The sequence below is a fragment of the Filicampus tigris genome, chromosome 10, assembly GCF_054856515.1.
Source record: "Filicampus tigris isolate MCC_2025a chromosome 10, RoL_Ftig_1.0, whole genome shotgun sequence".
NCBI lineage: Eukaryota > Metazoa > Chordata > Actinopteri > Syngnathiformes > Syngnathidae > Filicampus > Filicampus tigris.
Genome location: NC_141226.1, coordinates 1300673 through 1324105, shown reverse-complemented (window position 1 = coordinate 1324105; position 23433 = coordinate 1300673). Strand labels below are relative to the sequence as shown.

At 40.3% G+C, this 23433-nt stretch overlaps 1 protein-coding gene and 1 pseudogene across 9 annotated transcripts in view; both read left to right on the top strand.

The window, feature by feature from the left end:
• The window catches only part of LOC147140354 (disks large-associated protein 1-like), a 208298-nt gene that overhangs the window by 136989 nt on the left and 47876 nt on the right, over positions 1-23433 (top strand). For all 9 annotated transcript variants that reach the window (XR_015088275.1, XM_086042260.1, XM_086042257.1 and 6 more), the window contains one exon: positions 6426-6621. Coding sequence is in view for 8 of the 9 variants with exons in the window: in XM_086042260.1 (XP_085898386.1) it covers positions 6426-6621 (196 nt within the window). In the remaining variant the exon portion in view is untranslated. The remainder of the gene's footprint in view (positions 1-6425; positions 6622-23433) is intronic.
• Positions 14932-20202, top strand: LOC147140356 (uncharacterized; annotated as a pseudogene).

The window sequence follows — 23433 nt, the reverse complement described above, 5'->3', positions numbered from 1 at the left end:
ACAAAAAAAAAAGCTGCTATAAAGATTTAGAGATTCACACACATTTTTAAAACTCTGCCATTATACTAAACACAACTATACTTGCATTTTGTTCAGAAAATACTGAAAGCTGACAAGCAGTAGCAACCATCTGTATGAAGATAATGTGCTTGTATCTCACAAAACTACATAACCAGTCCCTCCTATGAAGTCTGGGAATGGCTAATGCAGTATGGCTGGTTTGCTACTAGCACGAAAGGATGAATGAACGTGTCCCTCATGTCCCCACAGGCTCACGTCATGACACATTACATAGCCACATAACCAAGCCTCAGCCATTTGCCCACATCTAGTCATTTGCCCTTGTTCCAAACTCACTCATATTTTGTATTTTCCAAACACGCAACATGGCACGAATGAAATTAGTTGAAATTGTTTTTTTTTTGTTGTATTTTTAGATTTCAGAATCACTGAAAATAATGGGGGCAGCACGGTGGTCGACTGGTTAGCTAGTCCGCCTCACAGTTCAGAGGTCGTGGGTTCCATCCCGGCCCCGTCCTCCCTGTGTGGAGTTTGCATGTTCTCCCCGTGCCTGCGTGGGTTTCCTCCGGGTGCTCCGGTTTCCTCCCAAATTCTTGTAACTGCTCCTTCAACAAACTTTAATGGGTACTGACTTGGAACGTGTAAAAAAATAGAAAATTGTAGTTTCTACCAAAGAAAATTAACCAACAAACAACTAATCTTACACAACGTAAGTAGATCATAGTCACAAGGAAGGAATGAGTTGCATTTAAAGTCTCCATTCTCAATCTGAGCTTTGACCACTAGGCAGCCTAACTTGGGGTTTCCACACAATATTTTGTGAAATATAATAAAGTTCCCTAAAACTGAATGAAATGACTTATGCAACCACTGCTCAAACACAACATACTGTGAAGTGCCAATCCCTCTCCTCAACAGAAACGGATGGCGGACCACATGGCACGAGAGCAAGGAGGCACCGATGAGACATTTATTACTTCATTTTGTGTACTATATTTAATTGCAGCATCTTTTGTCCTTAATGTTATAAACCTTTTAGTTGGGAGAATTTTTCTTTTATCATGCATCCTCAATTCCCCTTGTGGCCCATCGTCTATGTGAACACTGACATGTTCTGGTGACTTTTTCAATGGGCAATGTGTGTCGTACATTGTAGTTATAATTGACAAGAATGCTTGATTTGCATCTTTGTTAGCATAAACTTCATTCTAGTTCTGTTTTTCTAGAGGTCCATCTTGAGGACATTTTTTGTCCTCATTCTTATAAATACTGCTATGTGAGTCTGTTTTTTTTTCCCCAAATAATGTTGTGGGATTGCAAAAATGAGAAAATCACTTAGTATATCATTTTACAATTTTATATTCAGTTTTATTTGTGAATACCTTATCACTGAATGTGGTCTTATCAGTAGACCATTCAAGTAATTTCAGGAAAACGACAGTTGCTATACATTGTATGAATAAAATCAAAATTGTTTGATGAACATGTGGGTTCAACAAGTCTATGTTAAAGTCCCCACAGATTATTCTCACTTTTTTGTTATTTGAGTTACTAAACATGGTTGCAAATTTTTCGTGGAGTATTTCAAAACACGATCCTGTTGTTCTATGGATGCGTCTTATGTTACTTGCTTTTTCTATATGTTTATATATTATATACGTATATGCATGGATAAATGGCATTATTATGGGATACGCAAACAAGCCAGAGCTCGAAGGTCCCCCGTATACTGCGGTCTCCTGTTTGGGAACATTCTAGCTATAATGTTAAAATCACCGATGGGGAAAGGTATGTGGATAAATCCCAAAGTTATGTGCCAACATTGCCACATGAGATCAACGGCTACGTTGCAGGTAGCGCGTCTAACATAATAACGCACTTCAAATGACATCATCCGACTTTGAATGTTTCTTAGACGAGGAAGCAAGCAGTCTTTTTAGCCAAAAACAAAGTTCAACAGCTCTCTTCGTTCCCCGCCGCTCCTCTCACTAGCCGTGTGATGCATTTGTGAACCTCGGAAACACACATCACAACTCAGCAAAACACAAATCCGACCACAACACACATAACCCAATTCGTTACAATATGCTGTTGAACATTCAAAGATTTCAATGCCTAAAAAGTGTAAATAATTTCATAAAGACTTTAAAGTTACTGTATTCATTAGAAAAAGAGTTTTAATATAGTTAGCAATAATTAGGGCCCGAGCAGCGACCGCTGTTTTTGTTTTTGTAAAAATTATTATTATTACGGCCCGAGCAGCAAAAGCTGCAAGGACCCTATTGTTTTTGTAGAAATTATTAGGGCCCGAGCAGCGACCGCTGCGAGGTCCCTATTGTTTTTGTAGAAATTATTATTATTATTGTTATTATTATTATTAGTTCCCGAGCAGCGAAGCTGCAAGTAACCTATTGTTTTTGTAGAAATTATTATTATTATTATTTGTTATTTTTCTGACCAAATGATCGCATTTTTGAACCCCTAAACATGCACGAAAACTCACCAAACTTTGCAGTCTCATCGGGCCTGGCGAAAAATTTGATATTTTAAAGTCGCCGTAAACGACGCAAACGAAATGGCTCTGTAGCGCCACCTAGAGTAGAAAAAAAAATCGATTCCAGCCCGTTTGACATAGGCCTACAAAGATTGGCAGGCACATGTAGCACCCTGAGACGTACAAAAAAGTCAATTACAGCCATAGTCTAAAGTGTACAGGAAGTGAGCTATGAATTTTTGAATGTCCAATTTTGGACCATTTTCCCATGTTTACAGGGTGCATATATTTGCACCCATGTCCCAGAGGATTATTCCAATTGACTTCAAACTTCGGATGTATCATCTTAAGACCTGGGGCAACAACTGGGAACATTTTTTAAAATTTTTGTTAAACTATATGACGGGGCGGGGCATCACATTTGGCATAATTTTTTTCCTTCGCCATACAGGAGAAAAAACATAATAACTCCCCTGTACATGCTCCAAAAAATCCCAAACTTCACCTGTACGTAAAGAGAAGCGACCTGAAGACATCTACATGCTAATATTCCACAATACTTATAGCGCCACCTAGTGGTGATTTTTTTAAATTAATTTTTTACATTTCTGTTTACTGCACGGAGCCCATTAAACGAATCCGACTAAAAATTTGACAAAAAAGCCTCAAGACGTTGATCTTGCTCGACGCCGACAAATATTGTGAGTTTTCAGCGAAGGGCGTGGCCTTGACGGTGCCGCACAGTCTGATTATTCACAATAATCAATAAATACACTTTTAACTTGACTCAGATTATCCAAATTTCTCGAAATGTTTCATACTTGATGATAGCCAAGGGCTGAAGACATATACGAACTTATTTTTCATCGTAGTGGTAGCGCCACCTAGTGGCTTTGATTTTTTTATCCTAGCAGGTTAACTGGGTCCACCTTATCTTTGCTCGGAAGAGTGTTTAGGACTTCGTAATATTAAAATACGAAATTTGTGATTTTTTGTGAAAAGCTGTTGCCATGGCAACACACAGTTCTAAAAAAAAACAGTGCTCATTTTGAGTGTCTGAACATGCTCGGAATCTCACGAAACTTTGCACATACATCAAGCCTGGCGAAATCATCAATATATATATATATATATATATATTTTTTTTTTTTGTACGATTTGGAGGAAATGGCTTGCTAGCGCCCCCTAGAAATTTTTAAAAATTCAGCCCCAGTTGTACTTTTCACCTAGGTCGACATGTGCTTACCCTAACAGGAAGTCCGCCATTTTGAATTTACTTTACAATTCGGCATCACATTGACTTTAAAGCAGCTGTATTGTGATCCACCTGATAATATTTTGTCCAAATTTCACACATTTGATGAGAGTCTACACCTGAAGACATCTACGAACTAACTTTTCATCGTAGTGGGAGCGCCACCTACTGGCTAAATGAAGTACATGTTTTATTGTTTCATGTTTTTCTCGTGGTAGGTTAGCTAGATCTCCCTCATATTTGCTCGAAAGAGTGTTTAGGTCTTCATTATGTTAAAACACGAAGTTTGAGATTTTTCGTAAAAAGCTGTTGCCATGGTAACGCCCAGTTTGCCAATAACACAATGCTGATTTTGAGAATGTAAACATGCACCAAAACACATGAAATTTTGCACACATAGAAGGCTTGGTATATTAATGAATAATTAATTATTCAATCGTACAATCTTTAAAGGATGGCTCGCTACCGCCCCCTAGACAATTTATAAAAAGTGGCCTGGTTGCACGCTTCACCTAAATCTATGAAAATTTGGTAATTTTTTTACGAAGCTTGGAACCGTTATTTACTTGAGTAAAATCTTGGAATTGAAGAAATAAAAGTATATTTAGATTCAAAGACTGTTCTAATAGCTTTCTTAGATCCTTGAATACGATTCTTTGCCTGTAAAATACAACAGTTGAACGATACACCAAAGACATACAACTAATGTGGTATTTGAATTTGGCTTTGTAAAGTGTGCAAATTATTTTGGATTTCTCCAATGAGCCGTCAAAGAACTTTTTTAAAGTAAAACTACGTAAAAGTCCATCTTTGCTGCAGTGACTCTCCTCTAAGTTTGGCTGCACAGTGCGCAGAGGTCAGCTACTACAGGAAGTAAATCAAACTGAGTTAACAGAGTAAATTTTTTTTAGTGCGTTATGAAATTTAAATTAATCTCCATAGTTAATGCTTTAACTTTAACAGCTCTCTCTCTCTCTCTCTCTCTCTCTCTCTGTCTCTCTCTCTATCTATCTATCTATCTATCTATCTATCTATCTATCTATCTATCTATCTATCTATCTATCTATCTATCTATCTATCTATCTATCTATATATATATATATATATATATATATATATATAAAATGAATGGTTTATTTCGGTTGTACGCATAATACAGAAAAGAAAAATACACAAATCATTTCAAATATCAATTGACAACCAAAAAAAGGAATAGGCTGAAGCACCAGGCTTATTATTGCCTATCCTATACTGTCCCATGAATCACCTAGAATTTCAATAGAACAAAATAAATAAATACTATACACTCACATTTTAATTTCTAATTTCACACTTCATCAATGGCCCTATGCACATAAATTATTTTACATTTTAATTTTTTCTTAAACCTCAACAAAGAACAACACAGCTTCAATGCATCATCAAGTCCATTCCGCAATTTCACCCCCAAAACTGAAACACATCTATATTTTATGTTGGTCCTTACTTATACATATTTCAAACATGAATAAACCTCTTTAGGCTTTTATTTATGACACGGAAAGGGATTTTCCAATGTCTTCAGATACACAATATCCATGAATTTTAAAATAACAGATCCTATGAATAATTTATTAGATGATTCATTGTGAACATTGTTAATTATTCTAATAGCATTTTTTGTAATTTAATAATAGCATCTATATGTGTTTTATGTACATTTCCCCAAATTTCATCACAATATGTCAGGTGAGGCAACCTGACATTACCCTACCTTACCCTATCATCAGTAGGGTAAAACTATCCTGTCTCACGACGGTCTAAACCCAGCTCACGTTCCCTATTAGTGGGTGAACAATCCAACGCTTGGTGAATTCTGCTTCACAATGATAGGAAGAGCCGACATCGAAGGATCAAAAAGTGACGTCACTATGAATGCTTGGCCGCCACAAGCCAATTATCCCTATATATATATATATATATATATATATATATATATATATATATAGTTAAAATGCATATTACATTGTCTTTTGTGTTTGCCATATAATCAATTTTACTGAATATCAAAGCTTTTTGCACATGTAGCAACCCCAAAGTTTTTATGTTTTGAGTATTCTTTGTAAATAGTCCGATCCATCTAATCCCATTTCAGTTTCTTTCTTATTATCTAGCCAGGTTTCCAAAATAGCTCTTATTTGAAATCTGTTAAATTTGTCCCAGTATTTTTTTTATTAGATTTTTTTTTTGATAGAGGCCTCTTCCATGAAAATATATTTTCCATTTTGATTGTGTGGAGGCGAAGGCCTTCACACATATGTTATTATGGAGCACAGTGTGGAAGAGAGATGGTGCTTGTATTCTTGTGAGTTGGGAAAATAAAAGACTTGCTCAAAAGACAGCACTGCAGCTCTCTGTGTCTTGGAATGCACTTTTTCACCACTCCATAACACCGCTTCAACAATCATCTTGTACTGTAACTCAAGAGTATCACTCAAAACTCATTTTATATTTGTTTCAAATAAGTTGTAAATAACGCAATTGTTAAAACAAATTTGGTCATAATGTCTTTCAAATAATACTATTGTTATTGTAAGTATGTGTGTTATGTTTTCCAAAGCATTTAAATTTGTTCTGTGAGGACCGAACTCGACTCTAATGTTGTCTCTTCCATAGGATTTCATCAGAACATTCCCCCAAGCTACATATCAGGAGCCACAGCTACCTGCGTGCGGTGAGTGAGGTTTCAATCAATAGAAGCCTGGACACCCTGGACCCCAAAACCCTTCTCGATCCCAAATCGTTGCTGTCCTCACCCCAATACCGCTCACGCAATGAAAGCTACATGAGGGCCATGAGCACCATCAGTCAGGTTAGTTGTGCTGCTGAATAATATACAGTATCTTAAAGTTTTGTCGTCAAATAGACAATCATAGTGCTTAGCAAAATTATACGACAACCACACAATGTAAGGTTTTGTCATAGCTGCCTTACATTTACACCATTGGTAGTTACCATGGATTTGGTTATGGTTAATATACCAGTATGTAAAAGTACTTTGATTGAAATGACTTTACTAATGCTGAAATACAATTAATATCCAGATTTTTTTTTAATTCATTAATTTCAAAAAAGTTTTTATTTAGTGTACAGCATATTGCTGCCACACCAGGAAAAAACAAAAAAAAATGCACATGAAACGTATGTAAAAACATGAAAATTACTGTGTAAAAACATGAAGTTATGTAAAAATGGGAAATTTATCATGTAAAAACATGAAAATTATGTAAAAACGTGAAACAACACAGAATGGATAACATGGCTCATTTAAACGATTTGATTAAGTTCTATTTCATGCTTTGGTTGAGACCGAGATCTTACAATTAAGAACAGTGGATGGTGCTGTAATAAGTGTGTGTACTCTCAGAATGGAATTTAAAGTGTATGCGACTGCACAGGAGGAAAAATCAGTCAGACCCGCTGGAGGTAGCATCATTTCTCATGGATAAGCTGGAAGGGGACAGAATGCTCCACGGCTACAAAAAGCTCAGCAAGTCTATGTTTAGTGCCATTGCATTCGAAAGCACCACCCTCTGCATCCTGCTGCAGGATGGGACCAAGGTCACAACAGAAGTGGGGGAATTCTCTTTGAGGCAAACTTTTTCACATTTGAGCTAAAATGTACATTTCATGTTTTTACATGATAAGTATCACATTTTTATATAATTTTCACCTTTTTACATACATTTTCACATAATTATCACGTTTTCACAGGATAACTATTATTTTTACATAATAGTGTTCACGTTCTTAAATGATAATTTTCACATCGATCATTTTCATGTTTTTACATCACATCAATCAATCAATCACATTTTATTTATATAGCACTTTTCATACATAAAAATGCAACTCAAAGTGCTTTAAAACATTCAAAGCAAAACATAGAATTATCTTCAATCAAAAGAAAAGATAAATTATTTAAAAGTTGTTGAAAGCCAAACTAAAAAGGTGTGTCTTGAGCTTCCTCTTAAAAATATCAACAGTCTCTGCAGACCTGACATCCTCTGGCAGGCTATTCCAAAGGTGAGGACCAAAATGGCTGAATGCAGCCTCGCCATGCATTTTGGTCCTCACCCTTGGAATAAATAAAAGGCCGGCGCCAGAGGACCTCAGGATCCGCGAGGGCTGGTATGATAAAAGCAAATCAGATAAATAAGATGGCCCAAGACCATTAACACATTTATAAACTAATAAAAGTACTTTAAAATCGATCCTGAAACACACAGGGAGCCAATGCAGCAATTTCAAAACTGTCGTAATGTGCTCCCGCCCTCTGGTTCTCGTCAGCACCCGAGCGGCTGAATTCTGCAGTAGTTGCAGTGGTGAAATGCTCTTTTTCGGGAGGCCAGAGAGCAGGGCATTACAGTAATCTAAACAACAGGAAATAAAGGCATGCATCAGCACTTCCGTGTTAGCCTGAGAGAGAAACGGGCGGACTCTGGCGATATTCTTAAGGTGATAAAAACCAATCTTGGTTACATTTTTAATATGAGGAATAAAACTGAGCTCAGAGTTAAAAATGACACCAAGGTTCTTCACACAGTGTGAGGGATTAAAAATGTGTAGTTTTGGTAAAAGCTTCTCTCTCTGACCTTCGGGACCGATAACTAAAACCTCAGTCTTGTCCTGATTGAGCTGTAGGAAATTATCTGCCATCCATGACTTGATATCTAAAATGCAATTTAAAAGGGTATCAATGGGTCCTGTGTCATCAGGAGACACGGCAATATACAGCTGCGTGTCATCAGCATAGCTGTGAAAGCTGATGCCGTGTCCCCTGATGACATCCCCGAGGGGAAGCATATAAAGATTAAAAAGTAGGGGGCCTAAAATCGAACCTTGAGGAACCCCACATTTAATTTCATGAGTTTTAGAGGAACAAGTATCCATACTTACAAAGAAATATCGGTCTGTGAGATAGGAATAAAACCAGTCAAAAACAGTACCAGAGATGCCCACTCGATTTTTAAGTCTATTTAATAAAATTTGGTGATCTACTGTATCAAAAGCAGCGCTTAGATCCAGTAGCACCAAGACTGTGAGTTTTCTCACGTCTGCAGTGCACCTAATATCATTTAAGATCCTTAAAAGAGCAGTCTCCGTACTGTGGTTCATCCTAAAACCAGATTGATATTTCTCCAAAATATTATTTGTATTTAAAAAATGATTCAACTGGATGAAAACCAGTTTTTCTAAAATCTTACTTAAAAACGGTAAGTTGGATACGGGTCTGTAGTTATTAAAAACGCTCGGGTCAGAACCGCTCTTCTTCAGAAGGGTCTTCACCACCGCCGTTTTAAAGGCAGCGGGGAAGACGCCTGTCTGAAGAGAGCAATTGACTATATTTAAAATTTGTTCTTCAAAAAATCCATAAAATGTCTTAAAAAGAAATGTGGGAATTGGATCCAAAAGGCAGGTTGTTGGGTTTACCTGGGAGAAAACTCGAACAAGTGTCCTTGCATCAACCAGGGCAAAACTTTCCAGTGTTTCCTCATGTAAATATGATTGTCCGGGTTTATTAAAACTTGTGTTTTGACGGGCTAAAAGACTGGATCTTATGTCATCGATTTTACTTCTGAAGTGGTCTGCAAAGTCCTCACAGAGAGCATCTGTTGGTCTCTGTGGGGATTTATTAAAATCAGAACTAGTTAAAAGTTCAAAGGTGGAGAAGAGAACCCTGGGGTTGTTTTTATTGACTGTAATGAGGTTTGAGAAATAGGAAGATCTTGCCAGTTTTACTGTTTTATTGTAGGATTTCAGTTGTTCCCATAAAATTTCATAGTGTACTGTAAGTTTACTTTTTCTCCACCTCCTCTCTGCACTCCTGCATTTTCTCTTTGATATTTTGATAGCATTGTTTCTCCACGGGGGTACAGTCTTTGTTTTTGTTGTTTTAATTAAAAGTGGAGCTACTGAATTTAATGATGATTTAAGATGTAGGTTAAAATTGTCAACAATAAGATCACAGGGTGCAGGTAAAATGTCAGCAGGAGTGTTTTTTAAGATCTCGATAAAATTTGCAGCCACCTCAGAAGATAGGTAGCGTTTCTTCACTGTTCTGACCGGGACTGCTAGATGGTTAAAACTGGCGATGTTAAAATAGACACAGTAGTGGTCTGACACTGCCAAGTCAACAACAGAGGACACACCAGCAGACAAGCCATAGGTTATAACCAAATCCTATTTCTGAAAACATTACCCAATAGGAACACTCCAGCCAAATTTCATATAACTAAAAAAAAAAAAAAAAAAGCACATAACAGAGGCCAGCTTGAAAAATAGCCGCCATTGTGATTTTTTTCTTCAACGCAATAGCACTTTTGAACAAAACCATGCAGAAGATACCCTTTGGTGGCCATCTTGAAAAATTAAAAAAAAAAAAAAAAATCGTGGCTAGCACTTTTTTTTTTTTTTCTAAAGCGACCTATAAGGAATGCTCCTACCAAATGCCATGATTGTATCACAATTTGCACGCTGATTTGCCTAATCTGCTCCACACAACACCTTTTGCTCCCACTTTTCAAAAGTTGAACTCAATTTTCTCTGTAGACATCAGTTCTGTTTCCCTAAAATATTGTTCACAGATCTGTTGAAATCGCGGTTTAGTGTGCATCCATCTCATGGGTGTGGGATATCAAGTTGCTGATTAGACAGCATGATGATTGCCTGGGTGTGCCTTGGTCTCTCCACAATAAAAGGCCACTGTAAAATGTGCAGTTTTAATATGTAGCATAAAAAAATGTAAAACATTTTGAGGCAGCATACAACTGGCATGCTGAAGATTGCAGATCATCCTGAACCTCACCAGCCTAGGACCTCGAAATCCAGCATCTTCACCTTCAATCATCTGAGGCTAGCCATCCGGACAGCTGCTGTAACAATTGGTTTGTCTAAACTAAGAATTTCTGCACAAGAACAGTTACAGCCCAGATAGCAAAATTGGTGTGGCCCAGTGATGGGCCATACAACCCACTTGCATTTGGCCCACATACCTCAATGGATTAATGTCCTTTAGTGGTCCACATCTGGTATCCACACTCTGGGCCCCATAAGGCCCATATCTCAGCCAAATCATATAACCATAGCTGGCCCTACTCTGGCCCTATGATGGACCATAACTGTTTCCTGATATCAACCTTAATTCAACCTTAATCAAGCCACTTTATTCATGAGCCATATTTGACCCAGATTTTTCAACTACAGTGTTCAACAGATCTTTATTTTCAGAACTTGAGAGCCACCACAAACTGGAAAACTCCACGAACACGAGTCCAAACTGGGACGCAGCATGCTCTTAAACAGCATTTATCCATCCATAAAATCGTCGTGCTCTCCATACCCTCTTTTCTTCTCATCCTCTCCTTCCTGCCACCATCCCTATCAGGAGCCAGATGTAGCCATCTTTGGATTTGGCATCGATTTCCTGGTCTTTGGCCCCAGATATGTGGCCCAGGCGGTTACACTGAAACAAGGTTTTGAATTAACGTTTGGTATCCTTAGGTAATTTGACTACTAAAAAGAATTATTCAACTAAAACTGAAATTGTGTTGTCAGATCAAGTGCTTCCCAAACGTTTACAGCCTTGTACAAAAAACAGTTTTAGTTTGAACTGATGTAAGTATACACATCAGTTTGTTATTCCGGTTCCGGCGCCGCGCGAGTGGCAGCCCGCTACAGTAGCTCCGGCTCATCGGTGAGCCTTTTCGCGTGTTTTTGTTCCTTAATATTACTCTACCTCATACCTTTTTCATATAGTTGATAGTCGTAACTTGCGTAGCAATGGACACCCAAACTGTGGTATTCTTGCTGCTGCTGGTGGCTATTTTTTCCGCGATCGTGTCCGGCGACTTGGCTCGGAGCCGCGCCCCCATTGTCTACAGCCGGAATCAGCTGTTAGCACTCCGTGCTAACCCCGCGCCGGCTCCCGGGGTGAGACCCTGATTTGCTTTTATCATACCAGCCCTCGCGGATCCTGAGGTCCTCTGGCGCCGGCCTTTTATTTATTCCAAGGGTGAGGACCAAAATGCATGGCGAGGCTGCATTCAGCCGTTTTGGTCCTCACCTTTGGAATAGCCTGCCAGAGGATGTCAGGTCTGCAGAGACTGTTGATATTTTTAAGAGGAAGCTCAAGACACACCTTTTTAGTTTGGCTTTCAACAACTTTTAAATAATTTATCTTTTCTTTTGATTGAAGATAATTCTGTTTTGCTTTGAATGTTTTAAAGCACTTTGAGTTGCATTTTTATGTATGAAAAGTGCTATATAAATAAAATGTGATTGAATGTGATTGATCCCCCGTGAGCTGAGGAGGAAGAGACGGGGATCTCGTGCGGGGGTGAAACGCCGGGAAAGGAGGAGACGATACCATCCCGTCCTCCCGTCTGTTATCATGGGGAATGTTAGATCGCTCCCCAACAAGATGGACGAGCTAGCGGCGCTTACCCGGCATGAGAGGGACTTCCGGGAGGCTAGCCTGATGCTATTCACGGAGTCGTGGCTAACAGCGCTAACGCCGAACGCGGTCGTAGAATTGGACGGCTTCCAAATCATACGCGCGGGCAGGACGCTGGAGAGTGGAAAGAGGAAAGGAGGAGGGCTGGCTGTGTTTGTGAACGATAGATGGTGTAATCCAAGGCACATCACGATTAAGGAGCAGCTTTGCAGCAGGGATATTGAGCTGCTAGCTGTTGGCATGAGACCATTCTACATCCCGCAAGAGTTTAGTCATGTGATCGCGGTGACCGTCTACGTCCCACCAGCTGCCAGCGGCGACACAGCCTGTGATGTCTTGACTGCAGCAGTGAGCAGGCTACAAACACAGCACCCAAATGCCCTGATACTCATCTCTGGTGACTTCAATCATGCCTCCCCTTCCTCCTCTCTGCCTTCATTCACACAGTATGTCACCTGCCACACCAGGGACAATAAAACACTGGACCTTTTCTATGCTAACACCAAGGAGGCATACACATCACTGCCCCTCCCCCCGCTGGACAAAGCTGATCACAACCTGGTGGCTCTTCAGTCTGTGTACAAACCTCTGGTCCGCAGGCAGCCAGCTGTGACCCGCACGGTTCAGAGATGGTCTGGAGAGGCCGAGGAGGCCTTAAAGGACTGCTTCAGCACAACTGTGTGGGAAGTATTCAGCGATGCTCACGGGGAAGACATTAGTAGTCTAACGGACACTGTTACAGACTATATAAATTTCTGCATGGGGAACACCATACCCACCAGGACAGGTGTTTCTCCAACAACAAACCCTGGATCACACCAGACATAAAAGCTCTCCTGAAGGAGAAGAGGAGGGCTTTTGCGTCAGGCAACATAGAGGAGCGGAAGACTGTGCAGCGCCAGCTGAGGAGGAGGATCAGAGAGGGGAAAAGGTCCTACAGGAAGAGGATGGAGGAGCAGCTGCTGCAGAATAACGCCAGGGGAGTCTGGAGGGGCCTGAAGACCATCTCAGACCACGGACAACCCAAGACCCGGACTGGGGGGGACCTGCAGTGTGCAAATGAGCTGAACCTCTTTTTCAATAGGTTCGATCAGATGCCTGCCCCCACTCAGTCTCTCCTGCTGCAGCCTCCACCTATTCCTCCTGCTGGGCGTGTCACCCCCTCCCCCCTTTTCTCCACAGTCTCCAGCTCCCAGCTACACCAGATAGCCACCACTCCCTCCTGCCCAGCCTTGGCCTTCACAACATCTCAGGTGAGGAACCAGCTGAAGAAGATGAAGGTGCGGAAGGCAGCGGGCCAGATGGCATTAGCCCTCAGCTCCTCAAATCCGGCGCAGACCAGCTGTGTGGAATTGTCCAGCACATGTTCAACCTGAGCCTGAAGCTGGGCAGGGTCCCCCAGCTATGGAAAACATCCTGCCTGGTCCCGGTGCCAAAGACCCCCCACCCGAAGTAGCTCAACAGCTTCAGACCAGTGGCGCTGACGTCTCACCTGATGAAGACCCTGGAGAGACTGGTCCTTGTCCACCTGCGCCCCCTGGTGAGCTCCTCAATGGACCCACTCCAGTTCGCATATCAGCCTGGCATCAGTGTGGATGATGCCATCATCTACCTCCTCCACACTTCACTCTCCCACCTGGAGAAGGCGGGGAGCACTGTGAGGATCATGTTCTTTGATTTTTCCAGTGCTTTCAACACCATCCAGCCCACCCTACTGGGAGACAAGCTGGAGCGGGCGGGGGTGGCCCACCACCTCACCACATGGATCCAGGACTACCTCACAAACTGGCCACAATATGTGAGGACACAGGACTGTGTGTCTGACGTGCTCCTCTGTAACACGGGGGCCCCACAGGGAACTGTCTTGGCTCCCTTCCTGTTCACCCTCTACACCTCGGACTTCAACTACAACACCCCTACCTGTCACCTGCAGAAGTTCTCTGACGACTCTGCGATTGTCGGCCTCATCACAGGCGATGATGATCGGGAGTACAGAGAACTTACTCAGGGTTTTTCTGGACTGGTGCCAGCAGAACCGCCTCCTGATCAATGCGGGGAAATCCAAAGAAATGGTGGTGGATTTCGGTAGGCGCCAGCACTCTTCACCTGCACCAGGGAATATCCGGGGAACAGATGTTGAGAGAGTCTCAACTTACAAGTACCTGGGTGTTCATCTGAACAATAAACTGGACTGGTGAGACAACACAGACGCCCTTTATAGGAAGAGCCAGAGCAGACTCTTCCTACTCAGGAGACTGAGGTCTTTTGGGGTTCAGGGGACACTCCTCAGGAACTTTTATGACTCGGTGGTTGCATCAATCATCTTCCAGGGAGTGGTCACCTGGGCAGGCGGCGTCTTGGCCCGGGACAAGAAGCGGCTGGACAAACTGGTCAGGAGGGCCGGCTCTGTTCTGGGCTGCTCCCTGGACTCTGTGGACTCGGTGGGGGACAGGAGGATGTTGGCCAAGCTGTCATCAATGCTGGACAACCCGGACCACCCCCTCCAGGGCACCCTAACAGCACTCCACAGCTCCTTCAGTGACAGACTGTTACACCCTCGCTGTGCAAAGGAGAGATTCTGCCGTTCCTTCTTGCCTGCTGCTGTCAGACTCTTTAACAAGAACATTGTGTAGTCTCTACAAACTGGCGGACATTAGTGCAATTGTGCAGTCCTGCACCTGAGCTCATATCGTGCAATACCCAATATTCCCCACTACTGTAATACCGTGAAATACTCAACATTCCCCACTACCGTTAGTCTAGTTTTATTTTTATCCAATGCTGTCCCTTACATTTCACTACAGCACTGCAGTACTGTCACTTACTTAGAGTATTTTTCCTCTGTACTATGTACAGGCCAAAATGAGTGCTCCTCATACTTTTTATGTAGATGTATGTTGGTGTGTATATACATGTGTATATACACATGTTGCTGCGTATATTTACATAGGTTTGATCCTGAATGTTTGCTGTCAATGTTATACATTAGTGGCTACATTATGCCGCCGTCCTTGTGTGATATAGATCACACAGGGACGGATGGCTTTGCTGCTGTAACAATGAAAATGTCCCCACTGTGGGATCAATAAAGGCATTCTTATCTCATCTTATCTTATCTTAAGAAAACAGACATTTGCGCATGTCCTATAATAACACTTGAAGATTCTTAAACTAGTTGTGACACTATGGGCTGAAATATGTGCCACCAGAAACGGAATCTGAACAACACACTAAAGGCAAACATTATCCTAAACATAAATTAAATACATTTACTCACCACATCTTTGCTGGATCTCTCACCAGAGTGTGCATGGCAGAGATGGGAAATTAAGGTCCAGAAAGTAAAAACCCTGCCACAGTTCGTCTTGAACCACAGGTGCTTCTAATCAACTGAGCTCGTTTACCTGCCGGTTGAGTAGAAACACCTCTGGCTAAAAAAGTATCGACATTATCCACGGCCAGGATTCTGGAATCTTCTTGCTTGTTCTTCTTTTTTCTTTATTGGTGGGTGGCAGCTGGCGTTTGAGGTGCATTAACGCCACCTACTGTGATGGAGTATGGGTCAGAGTAGTATTATGACTATTGCTCAGTAGGAGAAAAAAAACCAGACCTCAATTCTCTTTCTCAACCCTGTTTCTCTTAAAAACCTAAAAACACAATCATTCACACTCACATTTGTGGTCTATCAAGTGGGAAGTGAACCCACGCCAAAGTCAGGTGACTGCACCACCACCTTAACCAAAGCTGCAGAAGACAACATTTTTTCATCTTTGCTGACATCGCAAAAAAGGCGAGACAACTCAAAAAGCAACGTAAGATTCAACACACCTGGGTAACGAGCTGTAAGATATTCATCAAACTGAACGGGACTCAAGAAGAAGCAAAAGTGCTGGTGGTGAGTACTGATACGAACAGAATCAAGGTTACATCCATCCATCCATCCATTATCGATACCGCTTATCCGCACAAGGGTCGCGGGGCGTGCTGCAGCCTATCCCAGCTGTCTTCAGGCAGTAGGCGGGGTTGGTTGCCAGCCAATCGCAGGGCACACTAAGACAAACATCCACACTCACAATCACACCTAGGGGCAATTTAGTGAGTCCAATCAACTTACCATGCATGTTTTTGGAATGTGGGAGGAAACCGGAGTACCCGGAGAAAATCCACGCAGGCACAGGGAGAACATGCAAACTCCACACAGGGAGGCCGCCGGGATCGAACCCACGACCTCTGAACTGTGAGGCGGATGTGCTAACCAGTCGACCACCGTGCCGCCTCAAGGTTACATGACTCTATATATCCAACATGTTCAACACCACAAACACACAGACTATGTCAAGGAACAACGGAAATATGAACATGCAACAGAGAACGCTCTACCATAAACAGATGGAACTGGACACTCTTGAATACATGGAGCACAACACAACTGATCTTAATACAGAAATAGATCCTGATGACAACTTTCTCTAGTTGTTGCAGCAGCTGTCCGGATGCCTTTTCCATCGTTAACAACTGTAATTATTTTGCACAAGATCAGTATGAAAATAGTATGTAATCAGTGGGTAAACTTTCAATAGTACATTTTAATAGTAGAAGAATGTCTAAAAATTTCATCTCTATCAAAGACTATTTAAAGCAATTCACTCAGCCATTTAGTATTATTGCAGTTACAGAAACTTAGTTCAATGTTGATAAAGGTATTGATTTTTGTCTCGATGATTATGAATTATACTATATGAATAGAGAAAAAAAATGGGGGGCGGGGTTGCTTTATACACTCACAAATAAATGAAATGTATGGTCTTAACAGATATGACGTGCAATAGATGAAACAATGGAATCTTTGACTGTAGAAAAATTTAAGTTGTGTATATCGATCACCTGGTCCAAATATAGAAAGCTTCAGTGAATGGATGGAAAAATTATTTTCCACTGTAAATCAAAAAACATTAATTATATGTGGTGATTTCAATATTGACCTATTGAATCCAACCAAACTGAAAATCATAGATGACTTTTTGGATACGATGTACAGTATGTCCCTTTATCCAAAAATAACAAAGCCAAGCAGAATAACATCACACAGTGCCACAATTATTGACAACATCTATACTAATAACATCATGGGAAATCTAACCACGAGTGGCCTGTTTATATGTGACATCAGTGACCACTTACCTGTATTTATTTTGTTTGACTGTGATGTAAATAAAATTAAAGGTGACATAAAAGTTACTCACAAACGAATACAAACTGGAGAAAATATAAACACCTTTAACAATAGTCTAATGTTCCAGGATTGGAGCGCAGTCTACAGGGAATCAGATGTGGATAGTGCATGTGGTCATTTCTTAGACATTTTCACTTCTCTGTATAATACACACTGCCCTGTTTAAGAACGCAGTGTAAAGAAGAAAATAAATAAAAGTCCGTGGCTTACCAAAGGAATAATAAATGCATGTACAAAAGAAAAACAATCTCTATAAATGGTTCATTAAGTTCAAAACGTTCAAAAGTTCAAAAAGAAGCAGAACAAAGATATGAGATTTATAAAAATAAATTAACAGACATAATAAGAACTAGCAAAAAGGTGTATTATAAAAAAATATTATATGAGAATAAAAATAAAATTAAAAAAAAAACTTGGGATATACTCAACAATTTAGTTAAACTGGGATCTGCTAAAGCAACATATCCAGATTATTTCATTGATAAGAATGGTGTAAATCACAATATGGATAATGTAGTAAACTATTTTAATATTTTTTTTGTAAATGTTGGCCCGGAGTTGCCTGGTGAGATTCCAGACCAGGACAACCAATGTAATCACACAATTAAAAGGAACCATTACTCTATTTTTCTTTCAGCCGTAGATGAGCAGGAGGTGACAAACATTGTTCCATCCATCCATTATCTGTACCGCTTATCCTCACAAGGGTCGCGGGGCGTGCTGGAGCCTATCCCAGCTGTCTTTGGGCAGTAGGCGGGGGACACCCTGAATTGGTTGACAAACATTGCTCTCAAATGCAAAAATAAACTATCCACTGACTTCCATGATATTGATATGATAATTGTTAAAAAAGTTATACATAACATTGCAACACCTCAGACCTATGTCTGTAATTTATCATTCCAATCTGGCCATTTTCCAAGTAAAATGAAAGTTGCTAAAGTAATTCCATTATACAAAAATGACAGCAAACACAGCTACACAAACTACAGACCTATATCTCCACTACCACAATTTTCTAAAATCCTGGAAAAACGTTTTAATTCCTGACTGGGAAAGTTTCTTTGCAAACATCAGATAATTAATCATGGTCAATATGGATTTAGAACAAAAACAACCACCTCAATGGCAATAATTGAAGCAATAGAAGTGATCACTAATGCACTGAACCAGCATACTATTGGAATTTTTATCGACTTGAAAAAAGCTTTTGATACAATCAATCACCCAATTCTACTCAACAAACTTAATTTCTATGGTATTAGGGGGTTGCTGGGGAGTGGTTAAGAAGCTATTTAACAGGCAGGGTACAATATGTTAAAATGGTACCTTACTCATCAAAAAATCTCAGTATTTCTTGTGGTGTCCCCCAGGGGTCCGTTTTGGGACCAAAACTTTTCAATGTCTATATCAATGATATATTTGACATATCTCAATCACCAAAAGTTATACTCAGCAGATGACACCAATATATTTCTTAGCAGTAATGATTATAATGAACTTGCAAACATGGTAAATGAGGAATTAAATAAATTGAAGAAGTGGTTGTATAATAATAAATTAACATTAAATCTGAGTAAGACAAAGGCAATGGTGTTTTGTAGTTCATATTGAGTATGTAGATGATAATACATTTTTAGGGGTTTTAATAGACAGTAAACTATCATAAAAGCCCACATCAGACACATAAAAACAAAAATCTCCAAAAGTCTGTCAATTATAAATAGAGTTCAACCATTTCTTGATGAAAATACACTGCGTACTTTATACTACTCCTTGGTACTACCATATTTTACGTATTGTATTGAAGTGTGGGGAAACAGTTACCAATGTACAATCAATCCATTAGTTACTTTACTTAAACGAGCTGTGCGGATCATTCACAAGGTTGAATTTCTAGAACACACACACAATCTTTTCATTCAGTCAAAACTATTAAAAATACATGATCTTGTAAAATATTATACATGAATCATTTTATTTAAAGCTTTCAACAAATAACTACCAAGTAACATACAACACTTTTTTCAAAATTCGGGAGAAGACGCATAATTTGAGAGGATATGGAGATTTCACATTACCTAGAGTCTGATCTACTCGGAAAAGCTTTTGTGAGTGGTGTGAAACTTTGGAACAGCCTGGATATCCAACACAAACTGTGCCAAAATATTCACAGATTTAAACTGTTATATAAACATATGCTCTGGTCACAATATAGTGAGAGCGGGTCTTAATGCCATGCAATGTTTATCTGCAATATGCAATTATGCAATATGGAATCAATTCTCTGTCTTGAAATGTTGATGTGTGCTTGTTGTTCCTCACCAAGTTGGCATGTATTGTTTATTACCCATCTGGTATCGTTGTCTTTACCATTGCTGGTTTGAGTTTTTTTTATGTTGTTCTTACTATTATTGGTATGTGCTTGTCTTACCATTGCTGGTATATATTATTATTAATCTAAACTAAATAGTTAACTGAATGAATGACATTTGTCTTAAAACAGCTTAACTATGATCCCTTGTTGCATTTTATCCAAAGAACCCTGTTGATGTTATTGTGCAAGGAGAAAGTTAAGGCATGCATGCCTCCGGCGACCGTGTTTCTTCTTTGTTTTTAAAAGAAGTAGAAGGAGGCAATGAGGAAGTTTTACTTTCGATTTGCACAACAATGATGACGACGACAAGCGTTTAAAAGTGCAGGATTGTACCTTTGGATAAAATGCACTACAGCATCCTAGTTAAGGTAAGTCAACTAAAACTTTAACGTAGTTATTAACGAACGTTCCGTCGTAATCGCCCGCTGCCACGGTTGAAGTTCAATTCCTCTCACAACCTGCAGCTTGGTATTTATGCTTCATTTTTCATTTTTTAAATTAAATTTATTGTATAGATGTTTGTCTCTGTGTGCCCTGCAATTGGCTGGCAACCAATTCAGGATGTCCCCCGCCTACTGCCCGAAGACAGCTGGGATAGGCTCCAGCACGCCCGTGACCCTTGTGAGGATAAGCGGTATGGATAATGAATGAATGAATTTATTGTATATCAACTATTTAGAAGTGTGGGAAGCATGTCTGGGGTTTGCAACAGTGTAACAGAGGCATAAATCCTCCCAATATAAAACTTAAATAAAAATATAATCCATCCATCTATTATCCATACTGCTCATCCTCACAAGGGTCGCGGGCGTGCTGGAGCCTATCACAGCTGTCATCGGGCAGTATGCGGGGGACAAACATCCACACTCACACTCACATTTAGGGGCAATTTAGAGTGTCCAATCAACTTACCATGCATGTTTTGGGAATGTGGGAGAAAACCGGAGTACACGGACAAAACCCACGCAGGCACGGGGAGAACATGCAAACTCCACACAGGGAGGCCGGATCGAACCCACGACCTCTGAACTGTGAGGCGGATGTGCTAACCAGTCGATCACCGTGCCGCCCTTAAGAATATAATATAAAATAATAATAATCATAATAATAATAATAGTAAGTCAGACTCTACGTCGCGGTTTTTCACCAATCACGCCGTGTTCTGGTCCCCATTAACCGCAATAAATGAGGGATCACTGTATTCCTTTCCATCAATTACCACTTGCCAAAATCACAACTCTTAATCACAAATAACCAGCATTGGCAAAATTCCACTGTAGTTAAAGGGATGGTGGGGCCGGATGGCCATGTTTTCACTAACAAGTTCATTTTATATATTTTTTGATCAGGAAAATGAGAAGGGTTTTATCCATTTATTTTGGAGGAATTGGGTAAGAAGTGACCACATGAATATTGCTCCTTGATAATGAGCACAATGGCCGCGCCCCCTACCGTTCTATCCTTGTTCGGCCGGAGTCACGCGAGGAACCGATTCCAAACCCTCCATCAGAAATCATTGTACTTTTATTGCTTATAACATCCAAAAACTGCATCAATTGGCACCAAAATGTATGTGGACATCTCTACTAATGCCCACTTCAACATATCAAAAGGATTAACCTCTCCGTGGCTGATTTATATGAGAATGAGGAAATGTGGAAGTCAGCAGAGCTACCTACATTTAGGCTGGGCCGAGTGCACACTGCTTCTTTGCTTTAAAAATAATAATAATAATAATAAACTGCCTCTTTGCTGATCACGGTTAGGACGGGTGAGGCATTAAATACCAGTCAGGATATTTACAGTATACTGAAGTGGGAATGAGTAGACGTGCTCATTTATTTGGATGAGGAATTTTTTTTCGACTTACAACGCGCCGTCCAATTTGGAAGGTAATGGCCGAAATGGCACGTTCCAATGCGGCCACACTCGGTTGTGCAGTCAGCCTCGCTGGAACTTTTCGTTTGCTGTTCGATGAGGGCTTTTGTCACTCTCACGCCGCTTCACTCAAGCAGAAGGTGGCGGCTGCAAGCAAAAAGCTAAACTTCTTGCGAGGCGACATGAAGACACAGGCTCATCTTCACCTCCACACGCTGGGCGGACAGTAAGGAGCTAATGTTGTTGTGCTACTGCCTTTTGTTTTAACGACCTGAAGCTAGTTGTTGCTATTAGCCATCCCATTATCCTACCTTTAGCCGGGGAGGGAAGAAGGGGACGTAAAGCTCCAATCCGCCTGCTGCTGCTGCAAGCCGCCGTCCCTCTCCCTCCTGAGACACGAGTTTAGCGTCGCTAAATGTCCGAAATATAAGCAGTCGGGGTTCGTGTGCGCATTCATGCTCTTGTCAACTTCAGCTTGTGAAAGTGGAGGAGCAATCGCCACAGTATTTTTTATTTTGTGGAGGTGATCATGATGAGATCCCGTTTTATGTTAATAAATCCAAACTATTGTGCAGAACACTTTTATACTTTCACAGGTTGAAGAGTAGTAATGTGCATCTGCATTTTGGCGGCGATCGGTCACCGTTTTCGACAGCAGAACTGACAAAGCAAGCAATATTACCATGCCTCGCGTGACGTAGACCGGGGGCGTGGAAATTTGTCGTAAACCTAATCACCAAAAAATACCTTAAATCACTACAGTCTTTTGAGGTGGGCATTTTAGTACTAATGTCATTTTTACATGCAAACCTATTATATCAGTGCCAATGTTAAGGTCACCCAATCTCAATAATCTTGTCTTCTCATAGGAGGTAAGTACAAGGTGGTGCAGTCTGATTTGTTTTTACCCCAAAATCTACAGGATCCCATTTCACGTCATGACAATGACAAAGCAGAAAAAGATATTAAAATCTGTATTTACAACCCTAACCTTTAGCTATTACGTAGATGTGAATTCGAGGCTCTTTTTATTTTTGTTGATCATCTTTGAGATATTTTATCTTTCGTAGAGTGTATTCAATTAAATTAATTTGAATTACAACCTTGACAAAGGCCATAACAAAAATATATGATGTGTTTTAAATGAACCCCAAAAATGCATTAATAAAGTAAAACGAAACAAATGAAACTAGGTTATATCAAATTAGACCAAACCAAGTGAAGGTGTTAAATCTAAAAGTGAAATATCAGTTAAGTCAGTCGTAAGTCAGTGGATGTACACGATGTGCTTCGTCTCAAGGCTTGGGCGAGTGTACATGAGCTTACAGCCAACACTTAAAGCTGAAGTCAACCCAAGTTGACTAGTTGAAACAAGGCATTCTGATTAATATTGCGTTTGTGGATTAAGGGTTAAGCAGCAAAAGTCACCTGTTTTTAGCCATCTCACTTCTGTCGACTAAAAATGACATCACAGTTGCTCAACAACCAATCATAGCTCAGCTTCAGTAAACAGGTGAGCTGTGATTGGTTGTTTATCTACACTACACACTGAACCTGACAGAGCCCAATAGGATCTACAACAAAGGATGGTGGAAAACCTATCATTAAGTCTGTTATGTCTTTTCTTAAAATAATATGACAAAAAAAATCTCAAATTCAGTTTTTAATTTGTCATTATTGA